At 40.9% G+C, this 25,544-nt stretch overlaps 1 protein-coding gene across 3 annotated transcripts in view; it reads right to left on the bottom strand.

Annotated features, from left to right (window-relative positions):
- Nucleotides 1-10,990: 10,990 nt before the first annotated feature.
- Nucleotides 10,991-25,544, bottom strand: part of LOC105567126 (glutamate receptor 1) — a 229,077-nt gene continuing 214,523 nt past the window's right edge. For 2 of the 3 annotated variants that reach the window (XM_012021707.1, XM_012021705.1), the window contains 11 exons: nt 25,107-25,214; nt 24,785-24,895; nt 24,567-24,687; nt 23,884-23,978; nt 22,805-23,028; nt 21,488-21,700; nt 17,182-17,380; nt 16,805-17,049; nt 14,850-15,096; nt 14,511-14,585; nt 10,995-11,069 (listed from right to left, as the gene is read on the bottom strand). In XM_012021707.1, coding sequence (XP_011877097.1) covers nt 10,995-11,069; nt 14,511-14,585; nt 14,850-15,096; nt 16,805-17,049; nt 17,182-17,380; nt 21,488-21,700; nt 22,805-23,028; nt 23,884-23,978; nt 24,567-24,687; nt 24,785-24,895; nt 25,107-25,214 — 1,713 coding nt within the window. Of the gene's footprint in view, nt 11,070-13,414; nt 13,470-14,510; nt 14,586-14,849; nt 15,097-16,804; nt 17,050-17,181; nt 17,381-21,487; nt 21,701-22,804; nt 23,029-23,883; nt 23,979-24,566; nt 24,688-24,784; nt 24,896-25,106; nt 25,215-25,544 lie in introns of all 3 variants that reach the window. The other variant, XM_012021706.1, reaches the window with a different exon arrangement.

Below are 25,544 nucleotides of genomic sequence, written 5' to 3'. Positions count from 1 at the left end.
GGTTGGCGAACAAGAGGGCGCCGGCGGGTAGTCCGAGGGGCTGTTCGAGCAAGCTATGACGTCACTAGGAGCGTCACGTTGCCACCCCTTCCTCCCACGATCAATGACGCGACCTTGCATCCCCTGTCCCGCGCTGTTCCTCGTCGTTCCCGCCGCGGCGCGCCGCCCGCAACCCTCCCTCCCTCTTCCCCGGGCTGAACCAACTGGTCCCAGTACTCAAAGGGGCGGCGGCTGTTTCTGCAACCTGGCAACCCTGCCTATATTTAGCATCCACACCACCTCGTACTCTCGCTACTTCGTGTCTCGTCTTTCTCTCTCCGATCCCACCATCCGCCGTCCCACTTGCATGCTTGATCGAGGCACCTCTCTCTCTCTCTCTCTCTTCATCCCTTTCTCTCCGTCCATCCCGCGCCATCCCTTGCTCTCCCGCTTGCTCGATGATATAAACAAGGCGATTGCGCAAGCGTCGAATTTTCGTGGCGATAGATGGTTCGAACAACGTCTGATCAGCGCCGTCGACAAAGGAACTCTCCAGGCATTGTGCCTTCGCGATCGCCTGCTGCCAACATGGTATTTGGCGGCGCGATAGTCGAGATAGTGATTATACGACCATCTCCGAAAGCAACTATAAGATATCGGTTGTTTTCGAGGGTAGAAGTGGTACGGTTTGATCAAGCGTCTTCCGTTTGCAGAATATCAGAAAATCGTGTAGATTGCTCCAGGTCTTTCGTCAAAAGATTTGGATTTTAAATCAATCTTTAATTCGACGTAATCTTTAGATTGACAATTTTTTTAATGATTTCTTCGCGACGACAATTTATTTGGCGTTTTTCCCTTAATTTTGTACTAATAATATTCTGATTTAATTGAATGGTAAATGTCCTAAGTTGTTAATTAAAAAGTTCGACGTTAAATAAAGAATTAATATTTTATTCTATTTGTATCTATTTATATCTCTGTAAAGTACGGCACACGCACACATAGTAACAAAGTTGCTGATACGTAAATAATGTAAAAGATGAATGATCGATTTTTCTTTGGATAAATTGTATCTGTATCTCTTAGCCTATTTGTCACAAAAATACCCACGCAGTAAAGAATCTTGAGACTTGAGTCAGATATTCTATTGATATCTAAGTATTCTTTATGTAATCAGGGATGTTTAGATACCATCGAGATATCTTTTTGATTCGTTTTGCTGCGTGGGATGTGTATATTTCGGTTTTTCGTGAAGAATTTTTTTGATTGCAGCAATCGATATTCGGTGCCAAACGAAATGTATTTTATATATGAACATACATAATGCACCTGGCAGCTGGCCTCATTTGATACATTCTGGTCGTAACAACCATATGTCATCCTTCGTACTCGTCTACTCTTCCGAAACATTTTAAAATTACAATTCCCGTTTATCTTTTCAAATAATACAGTAACTAGTGTTACACAGGGTGTACTAAAACCACCGGATATCCTTTTAATCGTAGAACTTTAGAAAATTTCAAGACGAGAATTCTAATACAGAATGTCGAGGCTATAATAGTTTTGAAATAATAAGCGATTGTATTTCACAAATGACAGGCCTGAGATTTCGCGCGCTCGGGTACGGCGACGCGACGAGTGATAAAAGTGTTTCTATAAATGTAGCCTTTTTTTTTAGCATAGTAACAACCTTCATGGCAACTGATATTGATCGGCCACTTTGACAGCTGCAACACTTTGAAGTTACAATATGTTTTGAATTTTTACTTGAATTATTTTTAAGATGTGTTAAGCTCACGCGTCCGTTATTCGTGAGGAGAAGATACTAATGCAATGCGTAGAGAAGCGGGGAAACGTATAGCGACGATGTTATTAAAATTTATGCGATAAGCAAAATTCATAAAAAGGGCGACATTCATAGGAACAATTTTATCACTTGACATTTCGCTGTGCCTGAGCACGCGAAATCTCGGGCATCATTTGTGAAATATAATCGCTTATTATTTAAACAGTACTAGAAATGACAAAACGCGCGCTCCGCGCGCGCAGTTTGTGGTCGAGCATTGTATATTTTTATGCGCAACGTCACTTTAAAATAAACAATAATTTGTCACTCACTGATATACGCAACAGCAGAGTTGTACATCGTCAACTGTGTATGTTAAACTGTAAAAATACAAATACGTATATGATTATTACAGATTAATTATATAAAGTCGAAATGATTGTATTACATATACTTTATATTTTATATTAATAAAAATAGGTATTTATTAAAATAATTATATAGAATACTGAAAAAGTCTTCCTTTTAAATATAAACTCACAAAATTTGATACGTATGATTTTGTCTCTAACACTTATTCGAATCCTCGTTCGAATCATTTGAATAAGTAAAATAAAAGCACAGAACAGATGCTTTATTTTGCACAAGTAGCGAATAACAAAAATGTAAGACACTCACCTCACCGATTTCTCCGCTGTTGCCCGATGCCTCCTTGGCCTGCTCCTCCTCTCAGATTTCCTTGTTGCACTTACTCACTCGCGAAAATAATCGGTCGCGCGAAATTTCGGGCACTTCCGTACGCGATGTGAGATACCGCGAAACGCACGAAATATTACCAACGACTTGAATTTTTTATTCGGAAGAATAGGAAATGGATAAATCACTATTGAATTGACGATATAAAACGCAACGCGAGCATCGGAAGCATAATCCGCGGTAAAGAAGTAGTTATTAGTCCGCAACGAAACGATATTTTGCAATCTTAGTCCTTCAATCTAATCCTCGAAATAAATTGTGTGAGCAAAGTTTCTAGCGATAAATAGTTATTAATTGCAACAGTTAATCGAGATAATTTTCCGATTACGTTTACATAACGTAACGACGTGCGATAAGCGACTTTCTTTACTTCCTGCCCGTTCGAGTTGCGAAGAACGACAGAGCGAGTTACAGCGCGAACGCCGAAATCGCACACGTTTCTCTCTTCTCCCGAAAATGGAACAGATTACACGGAATCGATAGATAATTAAAAGCGCGGTGCGTAAACGAGATGTAACCGCGACAAAGTACAACGGTTTACATTCAGAATTTAGATGAGTTAGTCGCGTGAAATATTTATGTATACGTTGATAAAGAGCCGTCGCCTCAACACGCAATTCGTTTCTCATTACAAGTTGTAGAAAGTTAATAATTAATCGAGGAACGTTACTTGTTACTGATAAAAGTGTACAAATCAATAGCGTGTTATCCTTCCATTCATCGCGATCAAGTCTTGGAAACCGATAATGTAAAAGTAATATAATACTTCGCACGGAGCGACTCTCGCCACTGCCTGCCGGCTCGACGTTCGGCGAGTGAATGATAGCGCGACCTTCCGGTACACAATAGCACGTACGTCACCGCGCCGAGAGAAAAACAACTACGAACGTTGGAATTTGTTGCTACGTCATTTCTTGGAATTCGCGCTCGGTTTTTTCGGTATTTACGGCGCCGTACGCAGGATCATTCACGCGGCGACAGTTGAGTTGATCGGTTGTGCCTGCGCCGCTTCGCATATCGTATTATACTATTCTTGATACGCGTTCGCGACAAGTGCGGGAAGAAACTGCGATCGCTCTCTCAATAATCAATGATCGATATCATCGTGCGATCGTTGAATTCCCGCGATTTGTGTCAGTGATTTGTGACTGTGATTTGTGCGGGTATCAGTCAATCTGACGTTGACACTCTGTCAAAATACTACAGCCTCGATATTTTTGTATTAGAATTTTCGTCTTGAACTTTTCTAAAGAATCCGCGATGAAAAGGACATCCGGTGGTTTTGGTACACCCTGTATAGTGCCGTTCAGTATTACAGTGATGGTGATAAAACATGCAAATTAATATTCATTTAATATGCGTCATATTTATCGCATGTACAGAGAACACAATCTCGTTTCTTATAAATTGGCGCTAATTAATACGTTTTATTATTCCGCGGCGAGAAAATTCGATCGACAAATTACGCCCGAGCGGATTAAATTGTCGCGACTGATGTTTATCGATGATCGTGTCGTGCGGCGCATATATAAAAAATCTCGAGGGCAGATCCGACTCCGCGATTGGTTACCATCGATCGAAAGCGCGTTATTAGCATCTGAATGAGGCGGGAGCGAATCAGTTCGAATCCGGTTCGACGATGAAGCGGCGGACCCATCGATCACTAACCATTTCACTGAAATAATTCGAATGCAAATGCATCGAACCGACGACGTCGCCGGAATCTTTACTGCCTCCAGTCTCGCGAAGCTCGAGAGGGATCGCAAAGAAAATTAACCGGGAAACACGAAGCGATATTTTTACGGAATCCTTGCCGTAAAGAAGGATTTGATCGCTTGTGCTCAACTTTTTGAAACGCTCTTCAAGAATAAGGTCACCCGGTTAGCATACCAATGCGACTTGATTTCATTGAAAATATTCTATCTTTTTGAATTTTGCCAGAATAATGAATAACGATATTCGATTGCCTGTGATTACACGAGATAAAAACAATATTATACTTTCCCGTTATTTTTCCGATATAAGTACGCGTTACAAACGATAGTTAGATTAATTTGAATAACTGTGGCCATTTTACAGTCACAAAAAATATTAATTGTAAATTTAATTTAGAAATAAGACAAATTAAACGTGATTCTGCAGTTAATTTTCAATAATTTCAAGTCGCGCAATTCTCTATTTGCTACCGTTCGTTCAACTACTGTGAATAAACTATTAGCTTCTTGACAATCGGTTTTGTTACTCAACGTTTGATTTTGTTTTTAACTTTATAAGAAAATCAAGTCGCGGTCAGAAATGATATGGATTACCGACTTGCTGATAGCGAAGTTACCATCTAAGTTGGCATTTCAAAATTTGCAGTGACAAAACGTAATTGCCATCGTGTAAGTTGGTGCACTGTGATGAATTATATAAAGTGCGAAGCTGATTGCGAGACAAGGAGTAAGGCAATATGATTAATGGCCGGTATGATAATGCATTATTTCGTAAAGCGCATTGCCGGTGCAAGTCGCAGCGGAATTCCCTGACTCGCCAGAAAATGCCTTTTAATAAATTGCGCGACGTAGGATAAAATACGGATTACCGATGTTACAACTTAGATTTTGCAATGTGCACAAATAAATTCGAGCATTTAACGAGGATCCATTATTTTCGTAACCAACAGAGCCGTCAAGGGTGAAAACAGTCTCAGATGGTGGCATATAACCGACAGAAGTCTTGAAAGCTTACCAATACTTACAATAATGTAAAACCAGCAATGGCGACGCAAGAAGTAGGGCGGGTGTCCTCTCGCCTCTGTGAGAAATCGCACTCGATTCAATATTTCGTGTATTATTTCGCGCCTTCGACTTAGAAACAGCCAACAAATTATACTCGAAGCGACGAGAGATTCAGTGCGACGATACGAGACGTGTCCGAACATCGTTTAAAGAAATAATTATCGTCCGTTGTTATCGCAACGAAGAGGTAATTTCAAGTTAGCTGGCGCTTTGATTTTTGAACGTACAGATTTCGTGTGTGAATCGCGCGAGAGATATCTTGTCTTGCCGGTTAACCGAGCATCGACAGCGAATCGCGAGGATTCAGCGATCGCGGTTTCTGCCCGTACTTGTCGCGAACGCGTATCAAGAAGGAATAGACACCGATCCGTTCGACTGTCGCCCCGTGAATGATAGGCACATTGAGAATAGACTGTTTCTCGGAACCGGTGCTCTCGGCGTTCGACGCCCGAAATCCTAAAAATTTCCGCGATTGATAAACCTCAATAATCGACGAAGTTTTAAACAGCTCGTAATCCTTTGGCCTTTAACTTTCTGAAATTGTAAAATAAGCACTTACCTTCCGTTCTACTCTCTAAAAGTCAATCAGTGGATTATCACTGAAAACTGTGAATAGCCACTAATTTGCAGTTGTAACCCATACAGCACGCAGGTCTAAAAGACATCTTTAAGGCATCTTCAAGTCGTCTTTCAGACATACATATCTAAAAGACGACTTGAAGACGTCTGAAAGATGTCTTTTAGACATGCGTGCTGTATAGAAAGTATCCTACTGAAAATCGCAGTGGTATACTTAAAATCCAGGTTCAAATCCTGACTAAGGTGATATTTTTTCGCAATAAATTTAGAATGAAATATTTGAACACTAACATCTTGTCGCGGCTCTTAATCCTTTATTCCTTCAAATTTATACGTTTGTCACATTTGAGCCGTGCGAATTTTATCAATTTGTATACTTAAAACTTGAAATCAGTGACTATTCACTGTTTTTCAATGAAAATCCACTGATTGACTTTTAGAGAGTACGAAAGAAAAAAAAGAATAAATCGGATCGGGTTACACATGTTACATATTACATTTAAATAAACGATCCTGTATTGTGACAAATTTGATTGGTATACAATGGTTTACAAGGGAGTCGATCGTATCACGCCACGGGATGGCACGGGGATAACGAAGGATTGAATCGAAGGTACAAGCGTAAGTGGAATGCAGCGATGAATGAAAGCGCAAACTGGAAGACGCTATTTTTTTTCTGTTCTCTCCCTCTTTTTGCCGTGGAAATACTTGTTCTCTCGCGCGGTCTCGTTCCATTTACACGTGTCAACGCTGCGCTTGTCGGTGCAAGTTCAGAGACATGTTTTTCTTGTGTGCTACGCAGGTATCCGCAGACATTCTGCTCAATGAAAATTCACCTTTTTGTAAATTGGGCATTTTTCGCCTAGGAAATTATTGTAAGAGATCCACTTTTACAAAGTGGACATTTTGTCGGAACATCGATTGCGGCAAGTGCGTCGAGCAGAATGAGCTGCCTGCTCGGCTGTTGTGACGTATAAAAGTGGAGATTAATCGATTGCGGGTGTTGCGGAGGGTCTCCGAGATTCCTGCTTCCGCTCGGAGCGACACGTAATCACACAGTTACACATGTAAACGTAATCAAGTAGTTACATACGAAAACGCGGAACCGTCTCCACACCTTTTCTCCGGACGATAATCTGGATCAACGTGTGCAAATGCGGGGCACTTCCAACATCAATTATTAGAGATTCTATTAGCAGAACTGATCGCCTTTACTTGGATGTAGTTCACTATGTGATCCAATCGCAACCCAAGGTGTTCGGAAACGTAGAACCATCCATCGAAGAGGTGCGTCATCAGAGGTGCATCGAGTCTCCGCGACTCGATGGAGAACGAGGGGGACTTTCGGTGGGATTCCCGTTACAGTGGATATTCTTTCGCGCGGTTCCGCGCGCGCGCGGATTGTTACATTGCTTGGCTTCGCGACTTGTTCGTCGGTTTTCCGTAAGTGAGCTCGGGGATAGAAAAAGTGTCACGATGAACATCAACACGAGAAACGTTAACGGTAACGGACGATCGGGACGCGTCTCCGCGATTGCGAGACGCGTCGACGATTTTTCTTTCGATTATCTTAAATCACTCGCACGTATGTGTGTCCTCGCTCGAACGTGCGTATCGTTTGCGCGATGTACATTTGTCAGTTAATCACACACTGGGTACTTCGACATAGTCTCGGAAAGGTCTTTCGTTTTCGCTCGACGCTCGAATCCCTCCTGAGCTTCTCCTCCTAACATTATCATGCACGACGTTTATCATTATTCTTGTTTTTTTTTTGTAACGACTTAATACCCGATATACGCATTATCTATCGCTTTATTATCCGGTGATAGATAACAATTATTCGTAATAAGAAAGTCTGACGATATGATAGGTTGATCGCTCTCGACGGCCGCCACGAGTAAACCTTCCCTACGAAAGTGGAGGACATCGTTTCTACGCTCCGCGCGATCGTATTGTTGGCACGATTAATCTCGTCGTACGAACGCCTATTGTTTTCGCACTGGATTCGTGCTGGACAATCGAGATCGTCGTGTCATAGTATCAATGTACAAAGTTTATCAAACGTAATCGACACTCTGCTTCCTTTTTCTTTTCCGTTTAAATTCAAATTAATGCTTCGTTGTGAGATTGCTTTTATCGAGTGCGCTAAACGGAACGACGAGTGCGTCGTGCGAAAACTTTCAATGCTCGCAAGACGCAACGTGAAAGGACTCTCATTCTAAATGGCAATCTAATCTTTGATATTTACAACTGGGAGGTGGAAATGCGCGTCGCGTCGCGACTTATCGCGTATTTGTATGGGCAAAGGGCGTCCTCGGGTGGGGGGGGGGGGGGGGAGAAAATTCAGCTTTACACGTGGCGGCACGTAATTTGGCTACCGATTTCCCCCGCCGTTTCGCGTCCGACACTGAGGCGAGCTAAATTGCAGTTGCAGCTATCTTTACGTGCAGGAAACGTCCCCGAATCGCTTTAAAAGCTTCAGCGCGGTTTCTACAATTATCGATTACGCTTATATCGCACTGGGCAGTTTCCACAAAGTGTTGCAGTCGCTTCATTTATTTCGTCGTTAAAATTTACGCACCGATTTGCCGATGTCCCGGTAAATGTATTGTCTGATAAAAATTAATCGAAGATACGATCTGCGCGTGTATTAATATAGTTAAAATATCGATATTAAAAAACTTGATATCAAATTTAGCCATTTATTAATTTTGATTGCTGTTTCAACAGCTGTTAATTATATATAAGTTTAATAAACTTTTTATTAATTGTCTCTTTTGATCGTTCGGACATCAGTTTTTTTTCCACGTAAAAAAGGACACATTGTCGTTTGAAACGCGAGCACCGAACTCCGATCGATGAAAATTTAAAGACGGCTTGCACAATTACAAGCTGCCCTCTCAAGAATGCACGTTTGTGCATTTGTAGTGCGTCTGTTGGATAACGCAGCGTCGAACCGTATGGGCGGGAGATATCGTCTCTTGGCACGAAAACCGTGGCCGTAAACGTCGTTTCTCGAGCCAGATCGCGGCGATCCGTCGACGCACGGTAAGTTCCATCGCGAGACGGCTTTGAAGACGATTAGAAAAGACACGAAACGAGAAGCGGGACTACCTGCGTCCATCTATCGATCCAGATCGGCGCGATCTGGCACTTATTAGGTACTTACAACGCGTTTACACGATTGATCTAAATCCATACGTTTCATACACGCATTCCACCATAATCCACGCATTCGCACACGTTCTGTCTCTCTTTCTCTCTCTCTTTCTCTCTCTCTCTCGATAAACGTCTATAAGTATGTATATATTTTATTTGCATTTATATTTATATATTTATATATTATACGTACTATTTCGCTCGCAACATTCACGCATTCGGTGCGATTGTACACCCATTGTTTTCAGTGAAAAAACTCATGTGACTCCGCCGTTTGCGGCGCCAGACTCCACTCTCGCATTGCACAAAATAGTTACCCCCTTATACACGGTAATCGGTAATTGTCATAATAATAATCATAATAACTAGTAATAATAATAAGAATAATAGTAGCGTCGTCGTCACGATCGACAGTCTCTTTTGGCACGTGACGTTTCTAATGACTCGCAACGGCGGACTTTGGCCACCGCGAATCCTCTTCTACTTCCACCCGCGAACGCCGTCTCTCTTAACAGTGCGTCCCTCTTCGCGTATCATGGCAGTAAGTGTGTCGTTCGAGTTGCTGGTTGCACATGCACCCATCCCAGGACCATCATTATACTATCGCAGTTGCGACGGGCTAGTGCGTCGCCGATAGTGAACTCGTTTATCTTTTGATTTTTATTTGATTCTCTCGCGGTTATTTACAATGTACAAAGGATTCGATCGAAAGGAACTTTCGCCCCCGTTCTTGTCGCCGCCGTAGATTGGCTTGGGAGATATTTGAGATTTTTCGGGCGACGACTCCGCGGCGAAAGATTCCGCCGATTTACGGAGAGTGTGGCTGCTCCTTCTCTTCAAGCCTGAAGCCCACGGTCCAAATATGTTCTATATTGACCCACTTTATTAGATTTTCACGTTTTACTTTAGTCTCGATAACAGTTATTAAAGATTCCGAAGGATGTACATTTTTAATAAGATAAGAATGATAATAAAATGTAATAAAATACTTTTGGATTCCAATATTAGTCTCGGAATGTTGTTGCTTTTAAAAAATGGCAGTATCAATGCTACTTTCCGCAGAAAGATTCGTGGATAATTTGTCGAATCAGACGCATATTCCTCGTAAAGCACGTGACCTCAGTGGAGAAGACAGTAGCCGCGGAGAGGAGAATAGATGGTGTTGAAGATTTCCAGTGCGGTTTACTTCACACGCCGGCTCTGCCTATCAGTCGTCGAATAATTTGAGGACCGAGTAATGCGACTCTTCGCGATTCGAACGTGCCGATAATCCAATTGCCCTTTACGTAACTCTGTATTGAGATAATCGTATTCTCCAATATTTATTAGAGGAACTAGTCGCTTAACTTTTCCTAAATCTTACAAATATAACGCATCGTTTATTGAACTCGATACAAAATGTCACCGGTGCTGCGTCAAGTGTTACAGCGAAGAAACAGCTTTTCTTCTTTTAAAATTCCTTAGAATCTTATAATTATTGCTCTATAAAAATATCAGTGCTTCCATGCTTCAATTGCTTCATTACTCGAGCTCTGGATTATTCGACTCCTGGACAAAATCGCGAAAGGAAGATTTTCCTCAATAGTGTTCGAGCACCGTAGCGATACCCTAACAATTACGATCGCCACGACGGAAAGACGCCGATTGCTTCCACGCTGGGTTGAACGTCTAGGTGATGTATTCCGGTTTGTCATTCAGGCCGGACCAGTGTCGCGGGGACGCCGGTGTCCATGGTACCGCTACGTCGAGAGCCGCGATGCTGGGCTTCCGCTGGAAGATGAACCTCGGGCTCTTCGGCTTCTTCTTCGGGCTCTTCGGCGGCGATTCCGCGAAGGTCACGCTCCTCCGTGGTCTCCTGGGTGGCGGGGGTGGCGGCGGGGGTGCCACCAACGGTGGCGGCGGGGGCGTGGGCAGCGAATTGGCGGGCGAATCGCTCGGACTTTCCTGGTAGCAGTTTACACTTGGGTATGTGTGTTGCTGTGTACCTGGTCGCCCTCGGTATTCCCAATCGCGTTGGCTGGTGCGTAATACTGCAAATTTCAACATTCCGACGATTAGACAGCGTTAGGCCCACTCGAGCTAATAACCTTCCGTAACCGTCGCAGTTTCTCAATTATCATAGGATTAAGACAAATTTATTCAAGATGAAACAACAGCGAAACAATAGTTTTCTGGCACACCAACTTGATCTTTGGTTTTACGTGAGTTGGAGGCAAATTTTTACTTGGAATAAGTGAGCATTGAATTAATTTCTTTCAACGTTAAATTTCTTTCCGACAGCGATTAATGTTATCCTAAATTAATCAACTTTAATTTGATGAAAGTAGTAACCAATGATAGTTTTTTTAAACGACCTACACTGGCCAATGTTTTTATTTAAAAAACCAACGACGTTTCGGTCCCGGATTTGGACCCTTATCAAGTATTCTTATTCACACAATTGCCATTGAAATCATATCGCTCGTTTGGCCAATATCGTCATGTTAATAAGATATTGGTAAAAAAAAAGATTGCAGTCCTTAATTTTTTGACACGAGTAAAAATGTCGAGAGCGTCGAGATGTCGGATCGAAAGTAGTAACAATTTTGAAGACTGGTCACACACAGATAATCTGAAACTGAACAGTGTACGACAGTGTACTAGCTCATGCACATTAAAAGGCACAGTAAAGAATCTTATGTGACGAAATTTTGGATGTGATTTATGACAGAATTACATGAAAAATTGCATAACTATAGGTGTGTGAATTTCTAACGTGAGTAAGGTTATTATAGTATTTTTTTTCTCTACATTTTGCAACGTATGGCTTAATGCCATTTAATTGCTTGTTTATTTATTCGTCGAATTAGACCTGTAATTCGATAAATAAAGACACGGATACGGACGTTTCATCCTCACTTGCAATAGCAATCGTCGCTAATGCAAACTTGGGATTTGTGTCCTTCATTTTAACATACTCTTTTCGATTAATCCGAGCGGAGATCAAAATGATATAACAAGTTGTAACGACATTGGTGCCATAGTTTGCAACGATAATATCCGCAAGTAAAGAAGATTTTTGCCTTGAGCGGACGGACGAGTGATCGAACGCACGTGTGCACGCCGACATAAAGAAAACGAGTCGACGAAGACGGCTCTCAATTCACACATGGGTCCGTCGCTCGTTTACAAGTTTTACAGAATGAACTTGAAAAGTGTCACGCAACATGCCACATCACGTCTCGTTTGCCGCGGTGCATTCTTGCTTAAGCCATGCCGAGTAAGCGCGCGCGAATCACTGAGAGACAAAAATCGGAGCGCTCGATAAAGGAAGCGCCGACTGAATGAACACGGAGGAAAGTATGGGATAGAGAATGCGAGTTTGACAGTACACAAAAGACAGTGTAAGAACGGACATTTTGCAGTTACATCTAAAATACTACAGTGTTTATTTCGCTCGTATTAAAATGTTTAAACGGACGTTGAAATATGAAAGTTCTTGGCCGATCTTATCAACCTTCCTCAAGAGATTTATTCTTCGGGACTCTGTAGATCTTATTTTTTAAGAGCTGTTACGAATACCAATGTAATTTAGTAAACTGTGAACGATTATTCACGGAAGATTGCTAAAATCGGGAAGCAAACCTCGTAATTGATCAGCTGCAAAGTGAGAAAAGTTTCGAGAGGAAAGCAGCTCTTTGCGTATATAGATAGACAGATATACTATCCAACTCTGAAAGGAGAGCAAAGGATACACCGTGCAGACATATCCATACACCGACGTGGCAATGTACGTAGGAACGTAAGAAAATTAGAGATCTTCAACAAATTTCCTGTGCGGCTCTCGATGCACCATGGTCTCTTCGTACCTTCGGCGCGAACGTAGTCAATGTTGGCACCTCCGCAGCCAGTACTCGTTTCTTCCCGCGCTGTGAAAGGAATGAATATTACAAAAAGCAGGAACTTTCGTGAAGATCTCAAATTTTTCTTAAGTCCCTACGTGTGTCTCTGTTTCTTTCCCTTTACACGCATGTTTAAGCAAACTTTTGTGTGGAAAGCTAATAACGTTAACGGAACATTCTTATCGGACGGTACGTTCTGTGGGACTAACGTGTCGGCGTAAAGTTGCTCATAATTTCTCAGAGGTGGTTACATGTGTTTTGGAAAGAGATATATTAGTGTATGCGTGTGACAGACATCGGCTTATCCTTCGTCAGAGGACAGGTAACATTCCGGGATCTGGTGTGGCAGTGTGACCCAAATCGCGGCTACGTCATGCAGAAGCGTCTCACACGAAAAGCGAAAGAGAAATAGAAAATGAGGGAAGCTGCAATGGAGTTGGGAGGAAGCAAGATAAATGCAAAGTGGGATTAAAATTAAGGGCGAGAGTACTCACATATGGTCCCGGGAAAGGCGCATGCATCCTCCGTCTAACTCTGCAGTCCGTACCACTAGAGACAAAAACCCAAAGTAGAACGAAACGCAAACGCGCGAACGAGCAAATTTGTACGTTCCCCCTCCGTACGTTCTCCGAGTAAAAAAAGAGAGAGAGAGATAGAGAGAGAGAGAGAGACGAGAAAGACGAGAGAAACCAAAAAGAGCGCAATACATCCAGCCAGCCGCACATCGCACGCACGTACGCATACATATGTAGGTATATACATATATGGAGAATATATGTATCGTCAATATATCGAACGGTCTTAGCCCCCTGGTCGGATCGGTCTCTTGGAGACTGAGGCTGAAACTCTGGGACATTAAATGCAGCCGAGTTGAGTCCGGCCACGTAACTAACGAGAGTGTGTCAAACGTTTACGCTGCTAACTGCATGCCAAGCGTACTCTATATATCGTTCATCTATATGTATGGATATAATGTATAGGTTTCATGTATATATGCGTATGTATAATGTACGATGCTCTTGTTGCGAATGTATATATATGTTTTATGATACATCGATACCTTTGGTTCGAGACCGAAGTAATTGCACGAGGAGACGCGCCGCCGAGGGAAGCGCCTACGCACACCTGCGCATCTTTCTTCCCCCTTTACGAGATTAATGCGTAACCCAACGGCGAATTTAATAAATCATATCCAGAGAACACTCGCAGATGCGTATTATCATAATGAATAGCTGGTTAATAACAGTATTACGACGTGTTAAATGAACAACAGCGCATATTGTATCCGATAGCACGTGTGTATACTTTTTGTTATTACTAATATGTACAAATATTGCAGCAAACATATGGGTATGTTTAATTCCACTAAATAGTTCGGTATTCGCATGTATTATTGAGCAAACCAACGTCCAAACAATATTAAACAAACACACCAAATGCTATTAATTACTCGTCACTGCATTCTTTTATCTTCCTTCGATCGACGGCGCGTTTAATCGAAGCGTCTCTTGCCAAATAATCTCTACTGATACCGTATGCCAATATGCGTATGCGAACATATTAGTGAGAGATCTGACTGATATCACTTACCCGTCCATTGTCGAAATCGCGACCACCGCCGATGGTAAGTCGTGCTTTCGCCTTCATCGCGTCCGACAACGGTATCTGAGGAAGAATGACGTTTTATGGAACAATCTTCTTCTCCCCCGCATGCGTTTTGTGAAATTTATTAAATATTTAATTAAAAAAGTTAAATCAACAACTAGATATTACAAACACGGTGCGATTTAAAAAAAAATTATAGCTAATTAGCAAACTAAACTTCTGCTGCGTTATATAAAAGTATTTTAATTTGACAATGCAATTTAATTGAATTCCGACGAGGTACAACAAGTGCGTACGACATGTCGTATCCGGCGCTAATATTACCTTCGCCCTTGTCGCCTCTGTGTGCGATTTGTAGCAGAACTCCAAGAGGGCTACGGCGAGTGCCAGAAGAAGGCCACCGATCAGGATATAAAATATTCCCGCTACATTGCTCAGCGATAACTCGTTTCTGGCAGGGTCTGGCTTATCACCATGCCTGCATTCCGTTCTTTCGTACCACCATCGTTCGAATAACTTCGCCAGTTCTCCGTTCTCCTTCAGAGAGAGCACCGCCAAATTTATGGGATCCCTGTCGAATTTACAATATCTTATCACAAGGTGATAAAGCCGCCGAATAAGTATTATTATACGAGATACGGTTTACAGAAAAGATAAGATTTTCTAATCGGGTTACTTTACGTGCCTTTGCCAGATAACTTCACGATATATTAAAGCACGATCTAATTGTGTGTGGATAAGTAGTCGGAGCATCGAAATATCATAGCAGTGCGTCTAATCAGATTTGTAAGAAAAAGTTAAGGGAACTTTCTTTAATTAAGCTTCGGGGAATATCGGTATTCTACCAAGTTTCTGCCCCGAGCTACGAAGAGAGAAGTTTCCTCGGCTTGAGGAAAAAAAGAAAAGATTAATAGAAAGCCACGGCGCCATTATTCCTCGGTAGGTGTGTAGGTAGACATAATAAAGCTGCTGTTTGCATACCGCCCCCCAATTACCTGCCTTGCGAGCAGCGTTCTTGCTTCGACAATCTAAAGACAGCGCGTGAGTCGCGGGGACGAGATCAGAGCGTTGCACGAAACGTCAAGGGGGTCGTGCGGTTAAAAAATCAATAACATGCAAATTTGCTCGTATTACCGTCGCAGTAGTACGCTTGCTCTAGTCACATTATGAAGATTAATGGACTAACAAGTACTTATTCATAGATTTTTCTAATTTCCTTTACCACGGAAGGTTGGGCCATAAGTAACGCTACAATATAAATTTCACTTCTAGAACTTTCAGATCAATGTATTGATATCAATTTTGTTGCGTCTAAAAATTCGACAATTTTTTTTGCTATGTTGAAAGAGAAAACATTATTGGTAAACGTCCAAATCAGGTTTGAGTTTGAAGAACAAATTGATTTATTTATGGAAGTACTGATATAGATACCGAATTCATTTCTAATTTATAAAGCTTAAAACAATCGAATTAATATTGTCATTTCTTTGGTCGAAAACATTAGCTAAAAACAAATTGCAACAGGACTAAATGCTCAGAAACTTTCGAATAAAAGTATGGACAGATCTCGCTTGTATAAGCCGAAAGTTCGATGTTAACGCGCAGTCGGAACTTGATGCGAAGAGGCGTTGGCTCACGCTAAATATGTCCTCTAATGGGTAACGGTATGGAAAAGAGGGAACGACTTTTTCTATGCTAATTGCGTGTAATGATGCGCGACGTTCCGAACACAGTGGAAGGAAAAGAGAAATGTCGCAAAAAGATGCGGAAGAAACAAAGATGTGGTGCATCGCGAAAAAGTGATAAAGAAAGGGAAAACTAGGACCTCTGTTTCATCTTGATGACTATAAAACCTCGTTAATTACCTACTCCCTTTCTCTCGTTTGTCAATGAAAATATACCAAATGCCGTCTCTCTGCCGTCCAACGAAATGTGAAAAGTAAGAGTAAATGTCGATGCGGGTGTGAAATTATTCTCATAGATCGAACTATTTTTCTTTATATAACAATAGTTTTTTAAGGTTCTATATATAAAACTTCAATTTTGCTACTTTGCGCCTGTTAATTGACATTTTTCTCTAATTCGCGCTGTGAGTAGCTTATTTTTAAAATAACGAGACGACGGTGCACACAGAGTAAGATAATTGCCAATAATTAAAGTTACTTGTTTGACTGTAATATCTGTCGCTTTTATCTACTCTACGTTGTTTTAAAGTCTAAAGTGAAGTCACTTTTATCGACAGTATCACGCAAGATTTTATACCGTTAAGGAGTACTCACCTGAGTGGGGATCCTAGCGGCGTCGCAACACCAAATCCTTTGGCATCGAGATTTCTGCCGACCTTTATCGTGTCACAGGGCTCTCTCTCGTTGATGTAGTCGTTCGTCGGGCTCTCTAACAAAAATGCGTATTTGCCCTTGCTCGTCCTCACTTTTTCTATTCCCTCCTCGTACGTCTGTACGAATACGTCTTTCCGCGAGTTCATAAATTCCCACATCTTGCTGTAGAGTGCGATTTGAGATTTCTGCGGACGAATGAGACGTTAAATGAAGGTGGAGCGACGATCGCGCATACGTGCACGGGAAAGTTAATGACGTTTCTAACGTATATAATTACGAAAGGGGGGGGGGGTTAAATATTTCTCTTGGATACTTACCCGAAAAAATTCCAAAGTGGTACCGTTAACGACAGCGCCATATTGGACCTCCGTCTGCGCCGCCAAATCCTCGGGCGAGCTAATTGGCGTGACCATTCTCTCGATGGTTAAAAATGCGGCGAGATTTGCGGTGTAGGAGCACACTAAAATCAAAGTGAAGAACCACCAGACGCTGCCGGCTATGCGGCCGGATATGGACCTGTGGGTCACAAATTGTTCGGGAATCGTTAATTTTGTGTAAATAACAAACATACTTGTATATAGGAACAAATTTAGAGAAAAAGTCCTCTATTACGAGATAGGATTCTAATACGAGGTAGCAGGTTTTCAACGTACAAATTCAATCGCAAATCTTTCTTCGCAACGATTACACGATCCAACGATCGATGCTCCACTAAACGGATTTCACTCCAAGGGTAATTAAATTCATGGTGGAACCAACGGACGACGCCTATTAATCTAGCAGAAACTCCGCTATCTCACATTAGGAGCCTGTCTCATAATAGGGGACTTTCCTCTATGTACAATGTATGATACGTAGGGTAAGCGAACATATTTCAGGGCAGCACCAATTTTGGAACATAAAAATTTTTCTTCTCCTGTTAGACGTCACGTAATGTGAAATTTTGACGTCAGTGACAAAAGCATCATAAATAAACCCTGCAATGTGAAGAAGAGAGCACAGTAGGTACAGAAAACAATCGAGGAAGTGTTTCGAAATTGGTGCTGTTCCGAAATATGTTCGCTTGCCTTAGATACGTAGCATATAAAACATTTAAATATTGAGATACAAAGACTTTTTATTACATATACAAATTTTCTAACATACGTATGCATGTACATTGTATCGTCAAGTCAAAATTAAATTAAGTACCATTCACACCGCGCGTTGCTCGCACTAGAGAATTCTCCAGTCTGTATAATCGAAGTGTTGCTACTCGTAAACAAGAAGCCTGATATCGTTAATTATGTGTGCACACATCGGACTTAGATTTGCGCGGGTTGAGCATCAAGAGCGCGCGCAAGGGTGGCCGAAGGAGATGAGGAAGAGAAGCGTAGAGAAGGAGGATGGAGGAATGGTGGCCGTTCGCGCGGGTTCCACGAAATTTACAATTCATATCGCCACCGCGCGAATATTTAAACCATTAATCAAGGGGGCTACTAGGATGGGGTGGCGCACTGGATACAGCCAAATGTAAATTAATTGAGACCCAGTTTCGGAGTGAGCACGCGGTCTGTTTCGCGTAAACGACAAAACGCGCGCGTACTCGTAACGTTCACTTTTGTTGCAATTCTCCAGCAATGTATGCCCTTTTGTGGGACGCGGTTTCTCAAATTGAACATCGGGTCATTATTTTTGCCCGCGTCGCAAAAATTGCGCTGAAAACATGGCGGCGAAAGGAACGAGCAGCCGAACGTTGTGGGAGGATACTCTTTTAACTTTCGCGAGCAAAAAATATTGTATAATATTTTAATCTCTATGTCACAACAACAATGCATAATGTGATTTGTATACACTGAAGAAACAAGAGGGAACGTGTGATTTGAATTCTATCATACCGCTGCGTAGCGTGCTTTAAAGCACAATATAGCATTGCCACGTGAATATTCTATTCACGCTGGACTCCTATCCAACTACAATGTTTTGAATACGCGAGCAAATTATGCTTTGTTTATAGATGTGGCACTTGTCTGCAGCCTGAAGTGTTTGCTCAAAATCGTTACCCAACCCGTGGTTATGTTCCAAGAAATGTACTATATGTATAATGAAACATTTCAACGTTAACGCTGACTCTCAAAAAGATAATTTTCATACATCGAGAAGTACTGCAATGGCTTTGTGACCCGTGGAAATTGCTACGTGTTAGAGAACATGTATATTTCATAAATATTTCATAATTAGGTATAAAAGCGAATTAACGTTGCGGAAATTTTATGTATGAATACTCGTATCGGCTTCGAAAGGCAGTTAATTCAAACATGCGAAATTTATCGAGCTCCGAGACAGCCGAAAGAGAGTTTTCTTTTCGGTCCTTTAATACTCAACTTCTAAAGACCTACTTCATAATTCATAACTCTTTAATTAAAGGAGAAAAGGAGAAGAGACTCCTTTTATTTCTGATATGATTTATTTATTGTCAACGTTTGTATATTTTCTTTCGTTTTAAATTTCTAAGAAGTTTGCTCGCGAATTTTTTCAAGCTCGTTTAAAAACTATTCACTGCTAGTTTCATGTTACAATATCAATCAAATAATTCTCGAAACACTCAATTGACATAATGAATAAAAATCACATTTGTATAATATTTAAGGAAATTTACTACATAATTATGTTAACGTGAAATAAAATTAACAAAGCAATACAAGATGTGCAAATTAATACATAGTCGGTTTACGTATCACGACTAGGACTTTTGCACGTGCAGTACACCTTATTCAAATGAATCTAACCTCGCGCCGTAATCATCAGGGGATTATAAAGCCGATTTAAATTACGCCGTTGCACAATAAGGACGCCAATTTTATTGCAAATGTCGATCTGATTTTTCTCCCGTAACTTGCATTTAATTAACATAATTTGAATTAGAATTGTTTCGCGCTATGCCGATCTAATCAATCTGTGCTTATTCGAATGCTTTATGTCATTAAGAACAAGCACATTTTGATTGCACTACATTATCAAATCTTGACGCATAGAGTAATTTGTAGCATGAACACATTTATATAGCATGAGTGAAGCGGTGCGCAAGATAAGAGCGATTGAAATGTTTGCTAACGAGAGTATAATGACGGCACTGATGGTGATAACGCGCGTTTATCGCGAGAATAATGGCGAGGTATGTTTGCAAGCACTCTAAAAACCAAATAACATATGCTTTATGTATTTGTAGTAATCGCGCACGCCTTCGGAAGAGCGAAATATATTACAAAGGCTATCAGCAATAAAAGATTTTCAGCCCGAGATATACGTATTATATATACACGGCGCGTTCTAGAAACCCGATTTTAATTTTACCAACGGATATTTCCACGAATGTGCAATTAGTTTCTCTCTCTCTCTATATATATAAGCTCCTTGTCTCACATATAATGCACGGAACAGCTTGATCTACAAAGGGAAATTATTAGATCATTTATTTTGGGGCCATATTTAGCGCGAAAGTGCCTCCCGAAATATTGTAAAGAGCTTTTTAAGTCAAACGTCCACCCGCGGAGAGGCGCTTTAACAATTTACACGAGAGATTTTAAACGTCAACTGGGAAGCTCTTAGAATCTTACCCGATTCATCCTATTACCGGGCTGTACGCTCGACCTGTCCCGGGTAAAGGGAGCTATTCTCCCTGTGCCTTTATGTACTTACCTGCGCTTATACCGCGGAAACGGAAACGGAGGGAGGCGAGAGTGGGCGGCTATAATTAGCCGAGAAGAACGTGGGAGCCACTTGCGCGCGCTATTCTCTCTCTCTCTCTCTCTCTCTCTCTCCCCTCCCTCCTCCCTTTCTCTTTCATTCTCTCGCAAGTTCACATCCACGAGTCATCCTCAAGATAAATATCTGATCCTACCCGAATCCTAGCTAATAACGAAATTGTATGATTGTACGCTTTGTTTACACGAGCCCTTCTTAGCTGACGCATATTCTGCTTTTCTCGTCTTAAATATTAAATTTTTAAATAAGTTTAAGACATTTTTATAAATATAAAAATATAAAATATAAAAGTACTGTTTTATATAAACTAATATAATAATTTGGCAAATAAGATATACATGTATAAAGAGGAGAGGGGAGAGGGAGGGAGGGAGGGAGAGAGGGGGGGGGAGAGAAGTTCCAATTTCCGATATTAATTATCCTGATGTAATTGAAATTTAAATTAAATTTCTGAAATTACTGAGTTAATGAGATTGACAAAAAACAGATTTCGTAGAATTAATGTTTGACATGTATAAAGCTAAAAAATTTCGATATTATATAAAAATGCTGCTAATTGCAGCATCAGATAAGTAGAACGTGTAAAAGAACGAACGCGTTCCCAAAAATACGTAAAACTTTACACGTGTGTTAAATCCGATTTATTCCCGAGCTGTAACACGAAGTATAACTACCGCGGCTAATAATCCGCGGGGGAAGAGATTTTTCGGTGTGCGGGCATCATTTATAACGGCGTTTAAAATTCAAGATTTGTAGCACGAACGCGAGCCGACGTTAAATTCGCCGATTAGGAAAAAATCAACCGCCAAGTTCACGGCGGGAGCTTCTTCTCTACCATATTAATTACCGCTGGAAATTAATAACGTGAGCCGTGTTTACCTGGGTGAGATATCGCAGCTCTGTTGCATAAACGCCGCGAGTGCGAACCAGAGGCTATTTACGATGCTAAAATCGTTGGCCATGCTGGAAGTTGGCATGTGAGGTGAACCTTGCGGCGTGTGTGGATGCTGCAAACCGGGCTCGTTTCGTCCACTAATGGCCGAATCTGTGCTACCGCTGAGGGTCAGAACTCTCCATTCGTACGGCGAAAATCTATATTATTGAAAGAAAGCGAAACATTAAAGAATCCTGTCTCAAGAGTAATGTCTTGTTACTTGTTGTTGTAAAACGACTGTTAGCATTAATCAGCAGATAATGTTAGCGTTTCGCGGAGTGTGAAATTGCGTGTTCCAGTTCATTACGCGAATAAATTGTTGGTTAATAATAGCATGTAATAAACGACTGGCTGTCGTGTCAATAAATTAAAACTTGTGTCATTAGTCTTGCGTGTATATGATGGTGTAAAAACATAGGTAGTAAACATACATCTCGTAGTTAATACTGTATCTAAAGTTCGCTCTATAAAAGAATAGCGCTTTGAAACGCGGGATTAATATTCCATTTCGGACGGTGATATTCTCGAGTAATCACGCACGATCGTACCAAGTCGAAGATTTGAGTCAAAGAGTCTCGCTAATTACACCATTTAAAAACTTTCTTCCTCACGCTCGTCACATTCTCGTAAAAGACTGAAGACCTTCACGAATGTGTCTTGTCGAGATGTCTCGATGGTTGCACGCAATGCCAATTACTTGGCTGCACTGTTGCAGTGCAAAGATAACGGACGACTCGAAACCTTTTTACGTCTTTACGCAGTTGGATTAATACGTCATGGTGAATTTTGGTAGTAATGCGAGATAAGGAACGTGAATGCATAGCATAATGCAGGATGGCAAAACGCGACGAATGTATCGCAATGTAATTTGCTGCTCGTATCGCGATAAATGCACTGTAATTATCTTGATGTGCACCAGTACCGTAGAAGGTTTGTGCAGCCGGATTAAAAATAGATGACAAGATTTCCTTCGCGAGTGTTCTGATTAATGCCATTAATATGCATGAACAATTCTTCGCTTAATTATAAAGCGAGAAATGAGCATTGATTTATCTTTTCATAATTAATACTTGGATCGGCTACCGATTAATAATGTATAAGGTCTAATAAGATACGTTTCGTCAATCATTAGTATGCAGAGGGGCGAAGATAATAAGCGTCGCGTCACTTCTTGGCTTGATTTATTATATCTAGTCTAAAAATACGCATTTCCCGTACATTTCTCGTGAAAGATTGTAATTCCTAGTAAAAAAATTTCTTACCTCGACACAATAAACAGGACGATGGAAACTGCGATGTAAGAGAAAATAACGCACACCCAGATCTCCTTGCTCAGCGGATTCAGAAAGCTGAAGACCCCGGGTTTTTGTTTGATGGGCTTTTTTATCATGATGCTAATGCCGAGAGACATAAACGGTTTGCTAAAATCGACCACACGTTCCCGTTCGGAGGTGATGGTCAGAGGGGCAATCGCTATGTCGGCTTCCTGCGAGTAGAGCAAAATAACCAACACCGTAAATAAATTACCATTAATATCACTAAATAATGATGCAGGAATAAAACACTAATTTTTAAATATCCATATAAAAATATCGGATAGACTGTAATAGACACATCTGATCGCAAAAAGGGAAACGGAAACAAATCTCAAATAGATTGGAGAAGGAGTTTTTATGTGTCGACAATTATTTACAATAATTTGCATATTTCTTGAGCGCGATTATAAATTTGAAGAATAATAAGGCAAAATTTAAGACAAAGAAACAATTCACGTAATGATCGAGCACAATTTCCGCTCTTGGTATCTTGTGTTCTGTAGTTATATTTTTATTGTTAAATTATTATTATAATATTCTTGAGACTAGGTCTGTTTACATGAAATAATTTCGATAAGGAATTATCTTAGCATCTCTCAAATAGTTACCCCTCGTGGTAGATTTTTCAATTTTTTTTTGGTTTTCCTCTCGGAATCTTCTGAAGGAAGCGTGCATACCTACGCGAGATGTAGCTAAAAGCTCGAGTGCTTTAGACTTATCCTAAATTCCCACCAGATGGAACTTAAAATCGAATCGCGACTAACGAGCTTGCAAGCTCAGGGCATCTAGTGGAGCAGGTTCAAACTCGCTGTCGGGGGATAAAACAGCTCCTTCGTAGAGCACTTGGACCATACGACCGCGAGACGATCAATAGTTCCCCTGCCCCTCCCCCTCGCGGAAAGCTGGGTTCAATTACTCGAGGCGTCTTTCCGCGTAAACTTCCGGGGGGAGAGCAGTTTCGGGAGAGAGGAAAAAGCGCTGCGCGTCGAGGATGTAGCGGATACAACGAAATTACTGGAACTTACCTTTCTGATAAGCTCCCCGACCATGCCGTCCCAACCGCCCGGGACGTCCGGGTTCTCCGAGCCGTATTTTCTGTCCTTCACGATCCGCAGCTCGTCTGAAAATTCGTAAGAAAGTACTTTACGGGGCGCGCAAAACAGCATTTCTTCCGCGGAACTTTTTCCATTATCGATTCCGCGCGCGGAAGAGGCTTCGTTACGTCTTTTAGGTACTTGTCAAGGGTGGGACTGACTTCGGCAAATTTCGCTCATGATAAAAGTAATTCCTGCTGGAATTATTAATTTTTGTGCGAGTTAAATGAGAGTCGTTAGCATTAATAATTAAAAATTACTCGGAAGCGTACGCCGCCGGAGGGAAGCACCGAAACAAAGACCGCGGTCTCCTTCTTCTTCTCTTCATCGTTGTTCTAGCACTATATCTAGTGGACATTAAGTAAATTTCGTGGGAATAAATGTTTCGCGTGTTAACACGTAATTAAATATTTTATAATAATAATTAGGTTGATTTTGCTTCGGATCAATATTATATGTTCATCTATTAAATTTATATAACGCATAAATCTAAAAATATCTTAGATTTTACTACATAGCCACGTGTATATTGGAATTAATTTAATTACACAATTTTCAAGTGGATATTAATGCAATTTTTAAGGGAGAAACGTCATTATTTGTTACGAACTTACATGATATGCCCAACTTCTTCGCGATGAGATCGGCTAAGTCTTTGCAGTATCCTTCGTAAATGTCATTCCCGTTTAATACTTCACCCATGTCCGGCACTTTGTTCGTTATGTAAGGTTCCTCCTATCAATCAATATTACCACGTTGTCGTTTTATAATTGTTCCTGCGCCCGCGAGTTGCACGTAACATTTTATGTAAACACACAATTTCAGATCTTACCATTATCGTAGTAATGATGTAAGTTTTATTCTTTTCGATTTCATGCGGACGCAGTCGCACGTATTTCGCGGCTATTGCTTGAAATCCAGTCTCATCGGTCCATTCGGCAACCTATAACAATTATGTGAAATTCTTACTGTAAATCTTTTACAAATAGACACAGAAAGAGAGTTCCAAGTGTACCCAATAAGAAGGTAAAAGTATTATACACGTAGCTGCTTAGTCGTGAAAACGGATTTTTTAATAATTTACATACACCACTTTTAATTGTAGAATTATGAATTAATTGAGTTAAATGTTATGTATTTTTAAGCAAACTCACTTTCACCATAGCGCTGTTAACAGTCATCTCGACGACGTGAAGCGTATAATTTTGTCGTCGGCCATCGTCGTTGAACCGTATCTCTCCTGTCAACCCTTCGATCTCGACCTGTACGTAAACAAATTGTAATAGCACATTTAGTATTTTGCTGTAATAGGACATTCTGATATCCTTATTTTCCGTACACCCTCAGAAAGGATTTCTGTTACCGAGACAAAAAATAGTCTTGACGCATTTATATTTATAAAAAAAAAGAGAGATATACAAAAATATAGCACAGATTATTATATAACCTTCTTTGAATATATCGAAGAAAATGACAAAATGTATATATCAGAAATTATAAACGCGAGAACGTTATTATTATTAGGACAGGCTTAAAATATTGCCATCAGAATTTCGCAGAAAATGTCGCGGAAAACGCACTGCGATGTCAAA

This window comes from Vollenhovia emeryi, unplaced genomic scaffold, assembly GCF_000949405.1.
Source record: "Vollenhovia emeryi isolate VEMERY1.0 unplaced genomic scaffold, V.emery_V1.0 DF939140.1, whole genome shotgun sequence".
Lineage (NCBI taxonomy): Eukaryota > Metazoa > Arthropoda > Insecta > Hymenoptera > Formicidae > Vollenhovia > Vollenhovia emeryi.
The sequence above is the reverse complement of the archived record's forward strand: the minus strand, read 5'-3'. Positions and strand labels throughout refer to the sequence as shown.